The 23,474-nt window shown below is 35.5% G+C and overlaps 1 protein-coding gene across 1 annotated transcript in view; it reads left to right on the top strand.

The window, feature by feature from the left end:
* The window catches only part of LCMT1 (leucine carboxyl methyltransferase 1), a 106,461-nt gene that overhangs the window by 71,032 nt on the left and 11,955 nt on the right, over positions 1-23,474 (top strand). Inside the window, exons 7-8 of the mRNA XM_044658186.1 lie at positions 18,079-18,199; positions 21,083-21,184. Coding sequence (XP_044514121.1) covers positions 18,079-18,199; positions 21,083-21,184 — 223 coding nt within the window. The remainder of the gene's footprint in view (positions 1-18,078; positions 18,200-21,082; positions 21,185-23,474) is intronic.

Here is a 23,474-nt window from a genome sequence, read left to right as displayed (position 1 = left end):
AGACTCCATCTGTTTCTTCTATGGAAATGGAACCCATAATATAGTATAAATAGATTTACTCTATATTTGTTGATTGATCTTTATGTTTAATATATTCATAGAAAAAATTTAATAGTATTTGAGGAACTTTAAGGCAGCAAATGTGACTTGAAGGGATCCTCTCTTAGAGATCATAGGATCTTAGATCTAGAGCTAGAAAAACCTAAAATGGTATCTAATCCAACCCTTTGGAAAACCATGCTATAAATGTTTATACTCAGGTAACTATTTATCTGTAGCCAGAGAGTTTTTCTCTAAATCACCAGGGAAATTGGTGAGTACATATTAAACATTGTCTCTTTCCCACATATTTTCTCTGAAACTAATGTATGATCTGAGTGGAAGAACTACCACTTACAGTTCTCTCACTCTGCTGCATCGTTACCTATTCATATTGATATATGACATGAATGGGGGCCTATTTGGATTTTTTAAGTAGCTCTATCACTGTTCTCCTATAATAAAAACAAAAAGCTTGAAGGAAAGAAAGTAACATTTGCTTAATGCAGTACTTAATTAAATTAGGTTATTTCCTTGTTTTCTACAGTAAAATGAGACTTTTGCATTTAAAATTTTTGTTTTGTATTTTTGGACTGTGTGACTATGCATACCCTGTATTGTTTAATATTCAGTTAAAATTTGGATATTACAGTAACCACGAATGGTTTAATTAGATTATGCTGTGATACATACTTCATTGTAGCAGGAAGAATACTGGGTTTGGAGCCCAAAACATCTGGCTTCTAAATCTTAAAATTGCTACTTAGTGTGACTTTGAACGAGTTAATTCATTGGGGGGGGGGCGGGGGAAGGCGCTATTTCCTTATCTTTCTGTGAAGGAAGTTATTGAGGGGACTTTAATCACGGAGATAGAATCAAAACTCTAGTGCCCCCTGTAGTCAGCAGGAAAAACTAGCAATTGTAGGGGACAGTGAGGCAGGAGGCCGGCAAATGTCCTCTGGGTGGTCCCCAGGGTGGTCTAGGCAAAGGAGAAAGAGTAACAGTTGGTTCATGAAGTGTGATATGTGAGAGTCAGTGGATGTAAAGAAAGTTAGATAAACTGAAGCCCGACTGGATTTTTGGGCACAAAGATCTCTGTCTTTAGTAATGATCTATGTCCTCACTCTTCTCATTCTCTCCTTTCTGATTAATAAATATTATAAATCTATGGCCAGACTCCACATTTTAATCTTAACATCTGTAAAATTAGAGGATTAAACCAAATGACTTTTAAAGCCTTTCAGCATTAAATTCTATGATTCTGTGAGCCGCTCTCTTTTTCAAATGATTACACTTACTTTCTTCTGAAAATGGGAATATTTTTATGATTCTTACTACAAATGAACATATTGGATCAACCAACTCTGGTTTGTTGAACTGTAGAGAAACTGAGCCAATGCTCTTTTCAACTCCATATTTCATCCACAGTTTCTCTTGACACTACAAGGACAGTGTTAAAGAACTGGTTAAAATAAAATAAATACACTTGATGATTTCAGTATTTCAGAGGCTCATGATTTTATCCGTATGTATACTTGCTTTACCAGTGTAAACCACAATGCCTGTATGCCACAGTAGCCAGTTTAATGGCTAGCTATAACCAAAAAAGGAAATTAAAAAAAAATTCCTGGGGACTAACCTACAAAAGAAGTGGGTTTCCCTAGACTCAGTGAGGTTCACTCTCTGATAAAAGATATAAACCCCACAGCTGGAAGACTTTGCAATCTAGTAGAATTTGCCATAGCATAGCTTGTATTCTGCTTACATGGAAATTGAACATCCAAGGTTATCTACATAATTACAAAATAGAGTATTTTATTGGCAAGTAAAGACTTTTATAGAGAATATGGTAATATTTACAGAGATTGCAGGAGAACATATGACTAGATATTATTCTGGAAGATTGGCCCTTGGTCAAAGATCAGAGGCAATCAAGAAGATGGAGAGAAGATTTGAAGCTGATACAAGCAGAATTCAATCCAGTAGGTATTTGAGTTCCTATTAAGTACATAATACTCTCTAGAAGAAAGTACTTTTTAAAAAAGCCAGACTTTTCCTTCACAGTTACAGGTAAAGGAATGAAGGCAGGGAACTAGAAGAGCATGTTTTACCAACCAAGTATCTGATCATTCTTGTCTTGCTGTTTCTATTTTAATTTGACCATCTATAATTTTGTTTTTGAAGTCACTTTTATTCCCTTGAAGTTTTTAAGTATTATTGTCAAATATTATAATTTCTACCTTCTCAGCATCCTTTGTATATATATCTCCTCTTTATCCATTCAGCCACAGCCTTGTTGCAGGTCCTGATCACCTCTTCCCTGGAGTATTGCAGTAGCCTAATAGTCTTTTCCTCATGTTTTTTCCCACTCCAAACCATGCACTCCTAGGTGTTTTTCCTTTTATTCTTAAAAATAAAATGTATTCTGAACATAAATACCACCCCTGAAGACATTTTGATATAAACAGGATACAAGAGACATTCTTTATGAAACCATGCATCTCTATTACACACACACACACACACACACACACACACACACACACACTAAAATTTGTACATTACTTTCAAAACTATCTTGCTTGTCAGTGCTTCCTTCTGAACATTTGTTCTCTAATGCTCATTTGAAAAAAATGTTACCTTGGTCCTTTTTTAAAATTATTTTTGCTAACCTCTCTTGCTCTTAACATATTTCTCTTCCCCAATTAAAAACACACACACACACACACACACACACACACACACACACACACACACACACGAGAGAGAGAGAGAGACAGACAGACAGACAGACAGACAGACAGAAAGAAGACACTCCTTATGATAAGTACATTTGAGCAAAATGAATTCATACAGTGGCATGCCTGAAAATATATGCCTTTGCATATGTGAAAGATGGGAATATGTGAGAATATGTGAAAATAGGAAATGAATAAAACAGGATAAATAAGGATAGTATTATGCCCTTTAAGCGTAGCAGGGTAGATATTAAGTAAGAGCAATAAATTAAAACTCCTATGAGAGCAAGCATGAAGGCTATATTAATATTTAGGTTGATGGATGCTATGTTCATGGATTTAAACCATGATTGAGTCAAAATCAAAAATTTAATTAAATACCTATTTGGTTCATTCTAAGCCTTTTTTTGAATTCATTTATAAGCGAAACCTGCTGTTAATAAGATGATTAAGCAATAGGATATAATTAATATAATATATGGGGTAAGAAGTTGAATTGTTCATGGTAGAGGAAGGAGAAGTGCAATCTCTTAAGACAAATAGTAGGAATGTAATTGCTACTAGAAAAAAATTTATGGAAAAAGGTAGTTGTGCTGATCCTAAAGGATCAAAGCCACATTCATATAGACTTGATTTTTCTCAATATAAGTATAATTGGGGAAGTTGGAAGGCGATTATAATAACAATAGTTGCTAGGAGTGAATTAATTGTTACAGTAATAATAAGATTAATTATTTTTCTTTGGTTTTACCCAGAACTTAATAATTGGAAATCAGTAGTACTAATTATACTAGAAAAATGAACCTCATCAGTAAATAGAGACATATAAGAATAATCATACAACATCTACAAAATGTCAGTATCAGGTAGCTGCTTCAAAACTGAAGTGGTGTGTAGAGGTAAAGTAGAAATAGAATTGGCAAAGTAGGCAGACAGTTAAGAATGTGGAGCCAATGATTAGATGGAGGTTGTGGAATCCTCTAGTTATGAAAAAAGTTGAACCATAGATTCCATCGGAGATTGTGAATGAGGCTTCGTAATAGTCTATGGCTTGTAGAATTGTAAAATATACTACTAGTAAAATGGTAATGAGCAGTGCTCATATATATATATGTACATATATATATGAATATAATATGAATTATTTGTTTACGATTACCTTCTTATAGACTATAATGGGCTCATGTAATTGAGACTCCTGAGGCTAATAGGATGGATGTATTTAAAAGTGGAACTTCAAGTGGATTAAGGGGGTGGATTCTTCTCTGTCAGAAAGAAGTTAACATGTTCCATTGTAGGTCCTCTGAAGACATTGGTAGTTATATTAATCAAAGTTCTTTAAGTTTTTCAAAGTTGTTTTTCTTTTTCTTTTTAATTACCTTTTCAGGATCAGGAATTTTGTATTGTTTATTTATGGTTTTTCCCCCCAGTGTTATCCTCCCTCTTAATATTCTTTTCCCCATCTCCCACACCTACCACACCAATAAGTTTGATATATTTCTATACCACACTATGTTTTCACCCCTCCTTTGTCCACTTCAGAAAAAAGGGAAGTTTATCTGATGTCCACATCCTCTTACCCATATTTATATGTCCTTCTCACAACCCCATTTATGAAGAATATTAAGTTCCACCCCTTTCTTACTTCTTTCTACATTAGTAGATTACATTTACTCTCCTTTCTCTGATTCTTCTTCAGACACTTAGAACATTTTTTCCCTTTATTTGACTCCTTCAATACCCATTGAAGGAATTACGATTCAGAAGACACTTGTTTCTTCTGCCCCTTATAAAAATGTTAGTACCATTTCATCATACAGTTCCTTCCTATAGTCCAAAAATTTTTACTTTTTAAGCTTCTTTGGGTTAAAAGTTCTTATTCAACTCTGATCTTTCCATAAGAAATGCTTGGAAGTCCTATATTCCATTAAAAATCCATTTTTTGTCCTTAGCTTTGTAGTGTTAATTATTTGTAAGTCTATATCTTTGGCCTTTTGGGATATTGTATTTCAATATTTCTTTATAATAGCAGCTGTAGGTCTTATATTACATTGACTGTAGTTCCTTGGCATTTCAATGGCTTCTTTCTGTATGCTTGCACTATTTTTTCCTTGATATACTGTGGCTATGGGACTTTTCTTTTTCAGATTCCTTTCAGGAGATCATCATTGGATTCTTTCTATCTCTACTTGGCTCTCTAGGACAGTTTTTATTTATTATTTCTTAAAATACAATGCCCAAGCTTTTATTTTTAATCATGGTTTTCTGGGAATCCATTGATTTGTAAATGATCTTTCCTTGACCTATATGTCCCATATAGGATTTCTTTTTAAATATATTTTTTCAGTTTTTAAATTTTTGTTTTACTATTTTTTGCTGTCTCAGATAAAGTAATTATTTTTTCAGTCTTTTGTAGTTTTCAGTGAGTCCATTTCCTGGGTAACATCATTTTCTTGTCTAAGCCATTTATTTATTCACCTTTCAATTCTTCCCTCAAACGCTATTATTTCATATTTTAAAAAAAAATCCTTCTTCTATATAGTTCCTTGTAGGAAATCCATTTTTTCCTTTATCTGCTTGCAGTTGTTAGACTTGTTTTTCTTTCTTTTTGGAGATAATTTATACTAATTTTTGATACTGGTTGGTATTTTCTTTGATTTATTCATCTCTCTAACTTTGATTCATTGAGTAGGGCTTTGTACCAAGGCCAGACCTCTCACCCTGCTGTGCTTTTAAATAAGGTAGTCATCCCCACTTGGTCTTGCCCTGGGTCTCTGGGATTCTTGTGTGTTAACCTTCACTTCTAGGGTTTGGATCTTTGAGATTCAGAACTGGATCTTCAGGGTCCTCTCTGACATTTCAGGGTAATGTTAGCCAACCTTTGGCCCTGGACTGTCCCAATCTGAGCACTGAGGATCTGAGTCTCACACTTGGACTATTTTAGCTTTCCCCTGCTATTCCCTGGGGCTTCTAAGATTCCCCATTAGGAGCTTTCTGGCAGTCTTGGGACTTCTTAGGGGAACTCTGTGTTCTTGCTACTGCTGAACACTGAACCTCATCAACTATAGAAGTTCTTTCTCTGATCATGCTGGGATGCCATCCTGCCCCAATGGTATTGGAGGGGTCCTTTTTCCTATTGCCCATGAACTTCTTTTTGATATTTTGTACAATTGTGATGTAGAAGATGTCATTTGCTGTAGGTTCACATTGGACTTTTAAAATCATTATTCTCGCGTGGACTCAGAATTTTGCTGTTTTTAGGGGCTTGGTATTCTCACTCTTGTTCAAGCACTTTCTAACAGGAGGCCTGACTGTTTTACTTACCTGTTAATCGAGTTTCAGTGTCTTCATATTACCTCTAGGATTGAATGTAAAGCCCTATATTTGACATTTAGAAGTTTCATAAACTGGCCTTTTCCTACATTTCTAACCTTCTTATACCTTATTCTACTCCATATATTCTTATAATCCAAAAATGTAGCCTATGTTCAATCTCTTCATCTTCTGTTTACATGTTTTTGCAGTGACTTGGGTCCTATGCCTGAAATTCCCAGCCCCCTCACCTCTACCTTTTCTTTTTCCTGGCAGTTTTCAAAGCTCAGATCAAACTCTCCTATCTGCAAGAGTTTGTTCCTTGTCCATTAGCCCTTCCTTTCTTCTTCTTTCAGATTTCTTTCATTATTCTGTATAAATCTGGTATCTTCCTAGTGAATTATATGTTGTCTTCTCCATTAGAATTCATGTTTCTCAAGGGCAGAGGTTGATCTTTGAATTTCTCTATATCCCACCATGCATTAAAGTGCCCAATGCAGAGTAATTATTTAATATTTAATCAATGCTTCTTGCCTGAAGGACTGAAGGTATGGGATGTAATGTAAAATGGACTGATGAGTATTATTTTCTTTCTAGAACATATTCTTTTTTGCTCTAAAGTGCCAGAACTTCCTCAAGTGGTTATTTATGAACTTGAAATTGAGAGTAGGACTTAATAACCTAACCAAAAACTTAAATATTGTTTACTTGATTTTCCAAGAAACCTTTAGCTAGTAAACTAAACTTATAACATTTTCATAACTAAAAGAGGAAGATTTAAGGGATATAAAAGTTCTGTGTCTTTTAAGTGTAGTGACAAGCACAGATAGGGTGAAAGCTTACTAAATCTAGAATATTTAAAGTAGTTTCAGGCTTTAAAGATGTAATTTGGGGACAAGCAGATGAAAATATGTTGCCATTCCTGCTGTGTCTTTTCAATGAGCATTTCTTGTCCTGCTTCTTTGTCAAATGTTAATCATATTTTTGTTGTTTGAAATTCTAATTAATTACCTTTCTGTAGCATATAGGTGATCTTGCATTCTTTTTTTTTTTTTAGAACCTTACCTTCTGTCTTAGACTCAATACTGTGTATTGGTTCTAAGGCAGAAGAGTGGTATGAGCTAGGCAATGGGGGTTAAGTGTCTTGCCCAGGGGACACACAGGTGATCTTTCATTCTTAAAGAGCAGGTAATACAATCTCTGATTGGTCTTAGTAGGCTAGAAAGGAGTCATCATGTATGGGCACAGAAGCCTGAGGAAAAGCCTTGGTATAAGTCAGATTGGTCACATGTTAATGAATTTTTTGTTCACAGCAAGTCTCAAAGACCATCTATTGAGTTGTAGAAGGAGTTTCTTTCTTCAGGGGTAGCAGGAAGTATCCACATACCACAAATTCATGAAATTATGTAATTAAAAATTTTAAAATTTATTTTCCCCTCTTTCCTTCTCCTTTCCCCAGTTTAAGAGAAAAATAAAACCTTTATAACTTAAGCATAGTCAAACATAAGAATTATTCTAATTGTATATGCCCTAAAATATGTCTCATTTGCATCTAACGATCACCTCTCTTTTTGGTAAATGGAATAGCTTAAATCATTAGCCTTATGAAAATCTGGGTGATCACTGCATTGACTAGAAATTTCAAGTCTTTCACAGTTATTTGACTTTACAACAGTTTTATTTTTATATCATTTCCCCCCAATTATGTTCAATTCATTCTAGGACATTTCATAATATCTTCCCACATCTTCTTGAACTCATTTCTTTTATAATTTATTTTGGCAAAATAGTATTCCTTTGCATTCATATACCATAATTTGTTTAGCCATTCTCTAATTGATGGGCATCTATTAATTTCTACTACTTTTCCACTACAAAAAGAGTTGCATTTATAGTGAAATATTTTATTTTATAATTATTTAACTGATATTCTACCAAGTTAAGTATTATTCTGGTTAGAGTTCTTTTGCTGACTCAACTTGTTCTTTTTTTAAAAAGAGCTAAGTTATTTGAATGCTTTAAAATTAAACCTGTATAAAACAGAATGGGGAATTTTGAAACAATATATTTTGAAAAAGTAAAACAGAAACATAAAACCTTTTTTCTTGTATAAAAACATACTGTTTCTACTTGAAATTTTCTACATGCAATATTTGATTGGTTACTGTACCTTAAAGACAGAAATAAAAGAAACTGATTAAAGAAAGAGCAGTTAAAAATAATCAAGATTTCTGAGGCGTATGGGATACCCATTACAAAAGGATAAAATAAGCTTAGTAATCTTGGTTTTAGGACTTGGAAGCTAAAAAAGCACAAGATTGAAGCTTTATGCAATCTTAAAGAGTAAAGATAGGGTGAGTGCCAAATATTTACAAAATATAAGAATATTAAAACTAGAGGGCATCCCTTGAAGATTCAGAGAAATAAGGTTAGGAAAGTTAAAGAAGAAATTGTTGTAATCAAGGAATTGGAATTCATTACCCTTCCCTAGAAGTTAATATAGGCAGGAATTATGAATACAGTTAAAAAGAGTTAAGTTCATGAATAATCCATAGTGCATTATTAAGAGAAACTAGACTGTTTTTATTCACTTACATACACTCAACATTTGATACTAGTTTCAAGACCTGTGGCCTTCCCTAGTATACACCACAGTATTTTTATCTTTGTGTACTTGTAAGCAGTTTGAGGTAGAGATGAACAGTAGGCAGGTCTTGCAATGTCTTTAGGAAGATTTGTTTTATTATTGCTATTCCACATTTTCCTCCTTCAGATATATTAGTATGGTATATTTGCTAGAGGACTTTCAAAAAGGAAAAAAAAAACAACACAAAAATTAGATAGTTGAAGAAATATGTTTTGGTCCCAAAGGACCTCATCTGTCTTAACTTGTTTTTTCTATGCTTCAAAGATTCCTTTCTTTCTCTAGGCCTTATTTTAACAATTCTACTGGGACTTTTTGAATTGTTGCTGACATGTCTTGAAGTCACACATTTAATAGGGTTGCCTGCTTTTCTTCCCTTTCTCCTCTAACTGTTCACTATACATGTATACTGTTGAGAAATAAGAAAATTATTTGTACTTAGTTTTTTCATATTTCTGCTGAAAATCTGGTTCAGTTGGGCACATGAAGTACTTTAACTGATGTCTAAAGGTGAAAATGTCCCGAACGAAAAATGTTAACTTAAGCTCCCAAAGAACTCAGACTTAACTCTGTAGTAAATCTAGACTATGTTTTGGAAACGATAAAAAATTTAATCTTAGGAAACATTAACTCTTCTTGGCTAATTCTCTTGCAATATGGCCTCAGGTTCTTTAATTCTGTTCATTTATTTATTTATTCACTTGCTCATTTATTTATTTATTTACTTACTTGTTTGTTTACTTGTCTATTTATTTATTTATTCATTTATCTGTTCATCCATTCATTTACTTATTCATTCATTCATTTATTTGTTCAGTCATTCATCTATTTCTTCATTCATTCATTCATTCATTTATTTATTTGTTTATGCTTTCAACTATTTATTTATTTTTGGAGCCCTTACCTTCCATCTTGGAGTCAAAACTGTGTTTTGGCTCCAAGGCAGAAGAGTGGTAAGGGCTAGGTAATGGAGGTTAAGTGACTTGCCCAGGGTCACACAGCTGGGCAGTGTCTGAGGCCAGATTTGAATCTAGGACCTCCCATCTCTGGGCCTGTCTCTCAATCCACTGGGCTATGAAGTTGCCCCCACCCAAAAATATATTTATTAATAAGGCAAAATAAATATTATAGACCAGTGACAACCTTTTGGAACTTTTTAGGGATCCTGTACCATGCCCCACCTACCCACCCATACTGGGTACCAATGCCTGCTCCCCATTGCATGCCATGCCCTGCCCCCAGTTGTGTGCCCTGCCCCCTGACTGTGTGCAGGGGTGTGACCACCAAGTCTACCAATTAGGGGCATTCCCTTCCTGGAGGTGACAGGGTTCCCAGGGCAATTTCTACATAGTACATGAGTTACCAACCCAGTCTCAGCAAAGCACTTATACCTGTGGGACTAGGAATATTTAGTAAAAGTGAAAGTCAGCTGCTATAACTGGAGTAGATATGAATTTCCTAGAAGCCTCAGGCATTTGGTAGACCTTTGAAGTATTGAGACCACAGGGCTAGAGGCTGGGATTTTCTTTGCTTTTCTTCACAAACCAAGGAGAAGAGGGCCACCTGTTTCTGGGAGGATAAAGGGTTTAATGGGAGAGACATGGGTCCATGTATAATGCCCTTCCAGTTTTACAGAGGTGGGGGTGGATAGGATGGCTCAGTGGGAACCCTCTCATCAAGGTGTTAGCTGGTTTGATCCCTCCCTTTGGGCTGGGAATGTGATTTCTCCATCCTCCTTTGAAGGATTAGTGTCAAATCTTGCAAGGGCCAGCTTGACAAAATCATTTAGGGTCCCCAAGAGGCAGCATGGAAAATGACACAGACACAATTGACGGTCAGGAAAGCTTGAGGTGCATCGCTGGTAGCAACCAAAAGTACTTTATTAAAGATTACATTGACTTTCATGGGGGTTGGGGTGGGGGAAGCAAGCTGGGGATTTTGCACAAGTTTACACTTACACAGTGAGAGTAAGTACTTGATAAAGTGGCACAATGTGATCTTGTTTATGAGTCTACACAATAATTTCTGTAGACTAATAAATAAACCAATATGTCAATGTGTAACCATCTAACCCAGGTTCCTAGAGAATGCATTACATTGGTGGGTTTTTGGAAGAACATTCCATTTCTGCAGGGAAGGGTGGAAAGGAGGGGCTTTGGGGCCTCAGGTGAGGAATGCTACCTATCTAACTTAAGTTGTACCTATGGCTTCAGATTTTATGAGGATCTGCTTTCTCTGCAGTTTTGCTGAATGGAGTTAGGCCTTGCTATCAGATTAGGGAGGGTCTGATTAGAATATTCCCTTAGGGCTTGGTGAATGGGGTTCAGCCCTAGATTTGCTCAGGGTTTTATTTTAATTAGGGTTAGTGTAATGGGCCTGGGCCTAGTCAAAAGCCTTTGCTTACAAAAGCAGGACTGTTACCTGTTCTGTTCACCCAATAAGGGTGTCCACAAAGACTAAAAGGACTTTCTACTCTTTGCTGGGTGATAAGTATGCCCCCTGCCTGGAGCCTGGGGGTAAGGTAGGGTGTGGGGGGTGGTGGAAGGGAGTGGTCATACCTGGGGCTCAACCAAGCCACACTCAGCCCTTGCAACAGTGGAAAGAGGCTGGAATGCCCGACCCCCTGCATTTGTAGGTGAGGCCAGCCAGCCAAGCCAGGGGCCTGAATGGGCCCATGGAGAGGTCTCTGGGTGCCATCTTTGGCACATATGCCATAGGTTCGCCATCACAGCTCTAGACACTAATATGATAAAGCAAATAAATAAATGGCAAAATATAGTACACATATAACCAATCATTGAATGTCATAACCTTACACCATTGCACTCAATATCTGGGGTGAAAAGTGGGTACCTGGTAAGGAAACATGAATTGCTTAGGGGCAACTCACAATTCTGTGGGCTTCAATATTATTGGTTCATTCAGAAACATCTCTCTCATGTGAAATTGCTTCTCTTTTCACTGCTTGCCTGTTAATCCTCATCAGTCTTCAGCTTGGGAAATCCCTGCTTGAGTAAGTCCTTTTAATTAACCACCCACCCTTAAAAGAACATTTAGAAAATGTTAGCTGTTAATGAGAATAACAGATTTCATTGTTAAAGAATTACAAGGCTCATCAAGTCAACTGTCTCTATGCTATACTGCTCTGTTTAGCTAGTTATTCAGTTATTTGGATGCTGTATGGTCTACTCACAACTGTGCTCATAGCAGCTCAGTTCAGGTTCATTCTTCAGACAAGCTTACCAGAATAATCACAGAAATTACAAAGCTCCTTGCTGCTTTTCCTTCTCCATCCAGAGGTGACATTAGAAAGCAACTAGCCCTTAAGACAAGTTTTACCTTTTCCCAGGTCTAGGTGGCATTGGCGAAAAGGCAATAGCTAGTATTAGAACTTTTGGCCAGTGAAATCAGATCTTTTTCTGACCAATCATTAATCAAACAACTTAAGTTTTGTTTCAGTTTACTCCTTCCAAAGCTATCTAGTCCACCCTGGAACTAAACAAGAATCTCTGTCAGATTTTGCTTTAAAACTTTTAGGGAGATAGAACAAAAATTACCACCCTTATGTGGCCATCCTTAGATAATTTCAATTATAAGGAAGTTTTTCTTCACCAAAATCCTAAATCCAACTATTTAACTTCTGCCTAAGTTGATTCTATTTCTTGAGTCCTAGGTGAACAACACATCTGTCTTTCATATTACATCCTTTTATCGTATGATTTTCTTCACACTAACCATCCCCAATCTTTTCAAGTTTTCTTAGTATTGTTATGATTAAAAATAATAAAGACTGATATAAATATAGAAATTAGTAGTTTAATTAAAGCCATGGCCATGCTGATAAAATATATATAAGACCGCGCCTATCTTTTATATTTACCGCCAGAACCCATCTTCTAGCCAGCCCTCAGGAAGGTCAAGAGGCCTTACTTTTGGTTCTCCTCCCATTTAAACTGTCCTATGCGTGGGGACGCAGACATCCCCACGCCCAAAGAACCGGAAACTGGAAACCCATTGGACCACGGGAAATGTAGTTTAAAGGTCCCCATGTGTCCATAGAAAATATATATATACTTTTAAATGGCATCTCCAAAATTCCAATTATACAATTCCCCCTGAGATCCAGCAAAAAAAAGGTTGGCCCTTTTTCTTCGCTGGATATGTAAACATAGACAACTTCTTATTTTCAGGAATTTGGGGATAAAAGAAATAGATGAATGAATGGATAAAATTAGCCGCATTGACAAAAAACCAATTTGGGGGCATTCCCCTATTGGCATAATAATGTACATTTAAAACAATACATTCAGTTCAATTTAAACTACCCATAAATTCAATTAACTGCACCCCAAGGGTTCAAATTTTGGTCTTCATGGTACAGTGAAGGCTTTTCAGGCATCTTCATGGTGTCTTCACCAAACAGATGGTCTTCTGGATTCTGGGGAGATGCCAAGATTCTTATCCTGAAATTATTCTCAAAAGAATTTAAACTAAACATTATAGATTATAAAACATACATTTTCTTCTGAGAATTATACAGTTCCCCCTGAAATTACTCCTAAAAGAGTTAAATATACATATATTTTGATATTATCGAATTTTAAAAAACACACATCCCTCTGAGGTAAATTCTAAACACACCTTTTTTTCTTTGAAAAGGGTACCTCAGGTCTGCTAAGGATGAGTGGCTGAGTCACGGGGGTTGTATGAAATCAATCGGCAAAAAAAAAAAATAAATAAAAAGAATAAAATTCAAGGGGAAAAAAAAGAAAAAATTAACTTGTGAATGAAATGTAAAATGTGCAAAAAATGTAGAGAAAATAAACAGGCCTTTGAATCAAGGCCCAATGAAAATGATTTAAGCAGTTTGCTATTACCCATTTAGGGCCAGGACTTAAGGGAAACTGTCTCTCTCTGATCTGATTTGCCATCAGCTTTTCAGGGAAGTGAACCAAATAAATAACCAATCTTAGGTGCTGGCCTAGGAATTTAAGTTGAGGGGACCCACGCCCTCTAAAGTTTTAGAAAAGACTGGGACTCCAGGACTCAAACCCCAATTTCCAATCCCTAAAGTATTGGTATAGAACTCCTGCAATCCATGCAGATCTTTTAGTCAAGTCTCTGACCATGTGCTTTCTTAGCACTAATTAACGGCTTTACGTTCCCTTCTCCTGGAATCAGACAGAAAGGCATTAAATCACAGTCCCATATTCTCAGTCTCGGGCTCAGGTATTTGCATTAAGCTTATATTGCTTTAGAATCAGAAAAAGGATAAATAATGATTATATATGTACTTCCAGTACAAGATGAGAAAAAGGAAAAATCAATTGCTCTAATAAAAAAAAAAGAATGTTTTAAAAATCGAAAATATATATATATATATATATATATAGCTTAGAACTAGAAGGGTTATGTTACCCAAAAATGAGATTTTCTGTGAGAGAAAATGGATCTTGCAAATAGCAGATTCACAATGCACATTCAGATAGAGTACCATAATTTCCAGTAACACATTCTAAAACAATAAACAATGATGTTTAAAAATCATATACTTGTTATAACTTTTAAATCTTGGCTAAGAGTTTCTCAACAAACTCTGTTATTGCTTCCATAGCAAAATCTGATAGTTAAAAAAAAAGAAACCTTCTGGTCTAAATTATCCTGAGATAAGAATATACAGGAGCTCCTTGGCTTTCCTGTTTTAAAATACAATCCCGGGTAGGAAATTTTATGCTTCTACCCATTTAAGGCAATAATTTCTCTTATAATAAAATATATAAAATCTTATCCTTTAAGACAATAATTCTTTAGGATTTAAAGTAAAAGTTAAAAAGATCTCTTGTAAAATTACAAGTTAATTCTCAAGGCATGGAAACTTCCAAGGTTCTATACAATTACCAAGACAGAATAAATTTTAAAAGACATGTGCTCTATAAATCCAGTATACATAAGGCAATTTGCAACTTTAAAAATGTGTAGGAAATATGTGAGTATCAGATTACCAAGCTGGTCAAAACCTCTTACCAGTTCTAATAGATTTTTCTCATTATTTGGGAGTTACAATAAAATCACAAACAGAATTAATCTAGCAGCCACAAACTTCATTAACTTAAAATGATTCAGTGCTACAGGAAAATCAACAAAATAAGCAAGATTAATTTACAAAACTAATTAGCAAAATACAGTAAGATACAGTCTCTTTAAAACAGAAATAAAACTCATTCAGTTCTGAGCTTTAAAAGTCCACCCCTGGTTCAATTTAAGGTTCTTCTGATTGAGTTCTGCTGAGTTTAAGGGGTTTTTTTAAAGTTCAAAGTTCTGAGTAGGTATGGGGGTGTATAGGCCATGCGGCCCGATTAAGGGTAAACGCTAGTTCAAGGTTCAGACGCTAGGTCCACGTGGGGTCAGGTCGTGGGCTCGGGGCTAGAGAAAAGCTTAGGTCAGTTTTGTAGAAAATCCCACGTGTAGAGCTTATGGGGGTGGGGGGGTGCCTAAATTAGGTCTTTAGAGAAACATGTGCAAAGGCAAGAGAGTAGGGGGAAAGGGGAATATACTTCCCAAGTCTTTATCAGCAGAGCTGAAGCTGAACGGCGACGTTCAGCAAGTCAGGGAGGGAGTCGCTTCTCGGAAATCTCAGGATTCTGAATCCACAGAAATGGTCTGCACTTGTGGGCTTGCGGCAGGAACATGAGACCACAGGAAAAGCTGCAGAGATCACAGGCACTGGGGCACTGGCAGGAACGTGAGGCAGTGGTCTGTACTGGCAGGGATGAAGTCCAGGTCAGGAGTCAGAAGCCGCAGCAGAGGCACACTGGCTGGGCAACGGTGTTTTGGTTTTAAAGCCAGAAGCCAGAATCGGCTGGCCTGACCTTCCAAGGTGGTTTTGGCTGGACTATAGCGAAAGCATGGCTAGGAAAGCCAGTTCCCTTTTTAAAAAAGGTGCTCAAAAGAGCTGAGCCAGGCAAAAAAGCAAGCTTGGCTATCGTTTCTGAAAGGCTATCTGGAAAATTGAGAATTTGAATTCCAAACTTCGTATGGTTGCCATCATTGTTATGATTAAAAATAATAAAGACTGATGTAAATATAGAAATTAGTAGTTTAAAGCCATGGCCATGCTGGTAAAATATATATAAGACCGTGCCTATCTTTTATATTTACCGCCGGAGCCCATCTTCTAGCCAGCCCTCAGGAAGGTCAAGAGGCCTTACTTTTGGTTCTCCGCCCATTTAAACTGTCCTATGCGTGGGGACGCAGGCATCCCCACGCCCAAAGAACCGGAAACTGGAAACCCATTGGACCACGGGAAATGTAGTTTAAAGGTCCCCATGTGTCCATAGAAAATATATATATATACTTTTAAATGGATTCTCCCAAATTCTTATACAGTATGGCATATTCTTGGTATCTACCACTCTGACCATCTGTCTTTGGATCTGGTTTAGCTTATTAATGATATTTGTAAATGTGGTGCCCAAAACTGGACAGTCTTTGAGGCAGAGTATAGCAGAACTCTTCTGGATACCATGTGCATCTTAAAAAAAGCCCAAGATTACTTGAATTTTGAGGGGCAACCATATGATACTTTTTTTTTAAACCCTTGCCTAGGCAATGGGGGTTAAGTGACTTGCCCAGGGTCACACAGCTAGGACATGTCTGAGGTCAAATTTGAACCCAGGACCTCCCATCTCTAGGCCTGGCTCTCCATCCACTGAGCCATTCAGCTGCCCCTCACACTCTTGATTCATTTTATATATATATACAATTTTTTTTTTTATTTTTTTAAACCCTTAACTTCTGTGCATTGACTTTATAGGTGGAAGATTGGTAAGGGTAGGCAATTGGGGTCAAGTGACTTGCCCAGGGTCACACAGCTGGGAAGTGGCTGAGGCCGGATTTGAACCCAGGACCTCCCGTCTCTAGGCCTGGCTCTCAATCCACTGAGCTACCCCAGCTGCCCCTTCTTGATTCATTTTAAATTAGTTCTTTTTCAGACAAACTCCTACCCAGCCACACCTTTCTCATTTTGTATTCATGGAATTGATTAATTTGAACCCATGTGTAAGACATGATATTTATTCCTATTAAATTTTACCTTATTAAAATTAGTCAGACATTTTAGCTATCCTAAATCTGTCATTCAGTATATTAGTTAGTCCTCCCAGATTTGTGTTATAAGGCTAGGATGTTTGCTGTGGTTGATGAGAAAGGTTCATCAGCATGGGGCTAACCACATATCGCTGGGATATCATCATAGAAATCTTCTTCCAAGTTGACATTAATCTATTAATTATTGTTTATAATCCTTGGAAGTGCTTTCTAGATTTCTTTTCGCAGTATCAGTTTTACCTAGAAATGGGTAGTTATCAGATTGACAAGTCTTGGAAAATTCTCTGTCATGTCCTATATACAAGCCCTAGGAAGAGAGCAGACTTGTTATCACAAAGTGGATAGATAGTTGATTCAGTACTCTGTGGAAGTGAATCTTCTACTGCTACTATGTATCTCCTTATTCTTGCACCTTTACTGGATGATCTATTACCCAGAAGCACCCCTGGAGTCTCACTGCCCATCTTTGGAGGACAAGTAGCCATTTTCTTCTTTCTTTTCTTTCATATGTCACAAAATTTGTTTTTCTAGCCAATCTTTTCTTAGTCTTCTCTCTTCTGATAGTAGCTTTTGTGGCCAAGTCTCCAGAAAAATGCATTTTCACTGTTTGTAAAGTGAAGATTTGGATGATCTCAGTGCTTTCTTCAGATATTTGATGGCAAATTAGAAGATTCAAATCCTCTAACTTTTTCTTTTCAAAAGTTTTTAAAATTCTGTCCTTGCATTTTAAAAGAAACATTTTATTCCTTCTGATAATCTCCAGAGTACAGAGGTATTCCTTGATCCCTTTTAAAACTTCTCCACTATCTTTAGTTCTTTCTCTTGCTAGTTCCTTTGTTGCCACTTAGGCCCACATAATTTCTCTGAACCTTTTCTTCATCTATAAAAACATCATCAAAGTTCCTTACACTTTCAAATTTATTATACTATGATTATAGTCTTTGGTTTTGTATACCGAAGACTGGCAAACTGAGGTATCCTGTATCATGTGATAAATCATTTCCATAGTATATTATTTCTATATATTTCCACATAGTGGGTTTTCTTCAAGCCTGACACTACTGTTGACAGAAACTTTTACATGTAATGATATTTATTGATTATGATGAGATTTACTATATTGTGTTAATGTGGCTACATACTTCTAGTTTCCCTGTGGTGTAAGCTGCCCTCTGTTGGTCAATATATGTTAATCCAAATTGATTTAACAAGCTAAATTTTTTTTTTCCCTCTCTTAAGATTACCAACTCTGCTGGTAGCAGAATGTGTACTGGTTTACATGACACCGGAGCAGTCAGCAAATCTTTTAAAATGGGCAGCCAACACTTTTGAAACAGCGATGTTCATAAACTACGAACAGGTAACAATCTGCAGCAGTGTAAACTTTGTGCAAAATTCTGGTGGGCATTTACCATTTCTTCCGTAGTTTCTTCTTCTCCATTGACTCTTTCCATTTTCTCTACCAGTATTCTTAAGTGTTTGTCATCTTGAAAAAACAGCTTTCCTCTTACTATTGACTCTCCTCTTATAGCCAACACGAACTTCTCTTTCTTGAAACTTCTTGCTGTGGCTTCCATGATATTTTATTTTTCTAATGTCTAGTGGTTCTTTGCTTACTGCTTTGACTTTCTGTGTCCTCTGCTGACTCTTATTCCTACCCACCATCTGTGCATATTTACTCAAATTGTTTCTCTTCTGCTCTTATGTTGTCACTAAGAATATCTGACTTATTTTATATCTATCATCTTTATACTTACTTCCAAATTCATCAACCATGACTTAGCTTCCAGTTTGTTTTCTCTTACTATCTTTTCCAGTGATTACCTGTTTGACCTTAGAGAAGTCAATTAACTTGCTTTATCATCTACAAACTATAGAGACTTATTCTGTATTCTGTAAGGTTCCTTCCAGTTCTAAAATTCTTTGTTGTGATATGATCGCCACTTAAAGGGCTTGCCACTACCTCAAGTGCCACACGTCTGAAATTAGATCCCTACTACCACTATTCTTACCAATGCTAACTTTTTTGCTTAATTTTTCCATTTTCTGTTCTTGGCAACATTATTCTTCTGGACTAGAAGCCTTGAAGTTATCTTTTAATCTTCTTCTTCCTTTATCCTTAATATCTTCTGTGGTAGGACTAGTTTTTTCCCTGTTCCTGTGAATTTTTCACAATAGCTCTCAGATTTTCTTTTTTATGCTCTATTCCTTTTGCTACAACTCTAATCTTACTAATTGATCTTTCCTATTTAAGCTTTCTAAAAGACTATTTTTATCTTTATTATACTTACAAATCTTTGCCAATAGAATTAAATCTAAAACTCCCCAGTTTGGCTTTCAAGACATTCTATATAAACCATCCCTCCTCTCCCCTGCTAATGTTATTTTTTATTAATTCCTTCTTTAGTCCCTCCATTCCATTTAGTTTCCTTGCCTTCTTGTTCTCTCTGTCCTTACCTTTGTGCTGTGCCTCCAGTTGTTTCTACTATGTGGATTGTTCTCCCTTTTCCTCTCCTCCTTTCTAAAAATTGTACCTATTCTTTATTCCATTGATCTTCCCTTCTGTCTTTTAGCCAGTACTATATTGTTTTGATGATCATAACTTTATAGTACAGTTTAAGATCTGGCACAGCTAGGCCCCAATCCACATTTTTTTTTCATTAGTTCCCTTGATATTCTTGATCTTTTGTTCTTCCAAATGAACTTTGTTATAATTTTTCCTAATTCTATAAAAAAGTTTCTTGGTAGTTTGATAAGTATGGCACTGAATAAGTAATAAGTAAATTTATTTGGGTTGAATTGTCATTTTTATTATATTATATTATATTATTATTTTATTATATTAGCTCATGAGCAATTAATGTTTTTCCAGTTATTTATTCCAGTGGAACATGTATTCCAGTGGAAAGTGTTTTGTAGTTTTATTCATATAATTCCTGTGTTTGTCTTGGCCAATAGATTCCTAAATATTTTATATTGTTTAGGGTGATTTTAAATGGAATTTCTCTTTCTAACTCTTACTGCTAAGTTGTATTGGAAATATATAGAAATGCTGATGATTTATGTGAGTTAATTTTGTATCCTGCAATTATTTCAACTCACTTTTTAGTTGATTCTCTTGTATTCTTTAAGCAGACCATTATATCATCTGCAAAGAGTGATAGTTTAGTCTCCTCATTGCCTACTTTAATCCCTTCAGTTTCTTTTTCATCTCTAATTTCTAATGCTAGCATTTCTAGTATAATGTTAAATAATAGAGGTGATAATGGGCATCCTTGCTTCACTCCTGATCTTACTGGGAAGGCTTCTAACTTATCCCCATTGCAGATGATCCTTGCTGATGGTTTTAAATATATACTGTTTATTATTTTTAGGAAAGATCCATCTGTTCCTATACTTTCTAGTGTTTTCAATAGGAATAAGTGTTGTATTTTGTCAAAGACTTTTTTTGCATCTTTTGAGATAATCATGTGATTTCTGTTGGTTTGGTTGTTGATATAGTCAGTTATATGGTCAGATTTGTTGACATTATCAGTGTGTATTTTAATCTGAATTAGATTCTAGTATTTCACTGATATAAATAGTAGATTCATCAAGATGAATTGAGTATTAAAAAAGATGTAAAGTTTAGGTGCATTATTTTGTATGAAAATAATTTTCTAGTGGAATTAAGAATTGTTACTTTTACTAGAACTGATCTTGGCATAGTGAATCCTTGAAAAAATATAAGATGTTATTATTAATGAGAGAATATGTTTGAGTCTTTTGCCAAAGTTCAATTATATTTAAAGGTTTTGTTTCCTAATGACTTTTCAGCTAAATCGTGAGTAGTTTTGATGAAGAACCTACTATTTTAGGCAGTGGATTTGGATGTATCTTAAGTATGAAGTGAGAGCTCTTTTAATGAGTCTGAAATATTTAATAAAATCAAGTTGGAGTTTTTAAACAGAGATATCCATTTAATGATAATGTGGGCTGCTGCTAATGATAGAAGCCTGTTTTTTCTTTCTTCTGATGAATTTGGGATATTAAGGTAGATAGCCATCTTACTTGACTGTTAATATGAATAAATAATCTTGTTGAGATCCTCAGTAGAGGGACTGGATTAAAGAAGTTTAATGCAACCATATTACTTCATTCATGGGAAGTTTCCGTTTATAAATTGTCTACCTAACATTTTCCACTATTCCTCAACTTAATTTTAAAATCCTTTTTGTAATGCCCTGATTTTCTCTTTTTCTAGGTTAATATGGATGATAAGTTTGGGCAGATCATGGTTGAGAACCTTCGCAGGAGACAGTGTGACCTGGCTGGAGTTGAAACCTGTAAATCTTTAGAATCTCAGGTTGGAAAGCAAAGCATTAATATAGTTTTTGTCAACAAAAGTCAGTTTTTCCATTACAGATAAAATAAATGTAGGAATTTCCTGAATACCTAATTATTTAAGCAGCCTCATATCCATGTAAACAAAAGTGGATAGTGTAATAGCTGTTGGAATATTTTTGTGCAGGTGATTTAATAAACTGCTAATAGTCCCATAATTAATGCACATTTTATGTATAAAGACATGTTTAAATTTTTCATGGAGAATTTAAAAATGATTTTTATAGTGAAAATGAGGTACTTGCAACATAGTGGAAAGAGTTGACCTTAGAATCAGGAAGATCTGGGTTTAGGTCCTACTTCTGACACATAATGGCTTTGACCCTGATTAAATCATTTAACCTGTCAGAGCCCTAGGTAAACCTCTTAAAGCCATCAGTCGCAGAGAAGGTCACTGACCTGCATTGACGAGGGAATCAGAGTGTTTGCAGTCAGAGAATATGTTCCTTATATTAATGAAACCACAGCCCGGGCCCTATATCTACCCTATAATGAAAAAACCTTTGGATATGTGAAAGATATCTGCCTAAAAGTTTAATGTATTGTAAGAGCACTGTTTCATAGTGTTAGACATGTATAAAATGCCTGAGGAGGATGGGAGAAGATTAGATTCTGGTTCCTCAGAACTAGATGTGTGAAAGGCAGACATGTAATTGATTGGAGCCTTGTTCTGGACTGTTTTTTGTTACGATACTTTATTCATCATAACCTCTCCTTTTTCCCATGAATTATCTACTATCAAATAATAGTAGATATTACTATCTGAATTTTTATTTCCAATTCCCCATCCAGATAACCATACTGATTTTTTTCTCTTTTATTGACAAATTCAACTATTTGGCAAACATGCCTTATGATACTTTTATCCTAGAGGTACTCTCATCTGGAGGAAACCTTTCCTTGTGAACAATTATTTCCAGAAAACTCTCAAGACAGCTCTTTTGTAGGAAAATTATATTAATTATAAACATTTAGGATCTAGCCCTATATGTCCCAAACCCTGCCCACAATTATGACCAATTTGCCCATCCCTTCTGAACATATCCTCAAAAATAACCTAATTTAATTTTTAGACACCCATTCTGGAATTCCTTTGGACTTAAGACTTAATTTTCCTTAAGTCCCTCTTGGATTTCTGCTCTTATATGTCTTTCTTCTTACCTTCCTGATAATCCATTTATTTTCAGTTGAATATGACTACTTATATATAAAAACTACATATTATTATAAATAATTATGTACATACTACTTATTTTGAAAGCATTGAACTGGAAAGGACCATAACAATTGGTGAGACTAATCCTGTCATCATATAGATGAGGAAATTGAGAAGATGATGGGTAATTTGTGTATGGAACTTCTAGGTATTTGGTGAACTATATATAAAAGAAACTACCAAGATTGTTTTGATTTTAAGGAAATTAACTGTGGACTATATTATTTTATGGACATGCCATTTAAAAAATATTGACAGATTTTGATTGTACATTTAAGTATGATATCTTTCAGTAGCTACATCCTGACCCAGTGGCAATTGTTAGATCCTTGAATCGATTAGCAAGTATTTTACTTCCTCTCTGCAACCATCAATTTGTAAAAGAATTATGAAAAGTTTATAAGAAATTTTCTTATACTCTTAACTGATTGGATTTTGTGAGGATCCTAAATCTCTACTCCTACACATTCCAAATCCTAATCTGCTTTAAGACAGTATTGCTTTTTGTCACATACTCAAGCTTCACAGTTGGAGAAAAACTTCTACAGAGCTGGTTGAGGCTTTACAGTGTAGTGATAGGAACCAAAGTTCTCTTTATAGCCAGGAATGGGTATAGAGATATGATTTTGGAAAAAAAGGTTTCTTTGTGTGTTTATGCCCACATTCTTAGGCCCTCGATTAATTTTATATGATCAGTATAAATGCAGCCTAATTTGATATTTCTCTTCTTTCTTTGGGCAAATTATGTCAATAAGTACTGAGGGCAGTGATAGATAAGCAGAAGTCAATGCCATACTATACAGGGACATGAAGAAAAGATGTAGGTACACCTATAAAATGGAAGGTTTAGATTAGATAATCTGTAAAGTCCCTTCAAGCCTTGAAATTCTCTGATTCATTGAAGGGATGTTTAAAGAATGATCATAGATCTTATTTATAGTGCCCTTGGAGGTTTACAAAAGTACTTTCCTTATAATAACTCTGTGAGGTAGGTCATGTATTATGAACCTCATTTTAACACTGAAGAGCCTGAGTC

Source organism: Gracilinanus agilis, chromosome 1 (assembly GCF_016433145.1).
Source record: "Gracilinanus agilis isolate LMUSP501 chromosome 1, AgileGrace, whole genome shotgun sequence".
In the NCBI taxonomy this organism is placed as follows: Eukaryota; Metazoa; Chordata; class Mammalia; order Didelphimorphia; family Didelphidae; genus Gracilinanus; species Gracilinanus agilis.
This window is presented reverse-complemented; position numbering and strand designations above follow the sequence as displayed.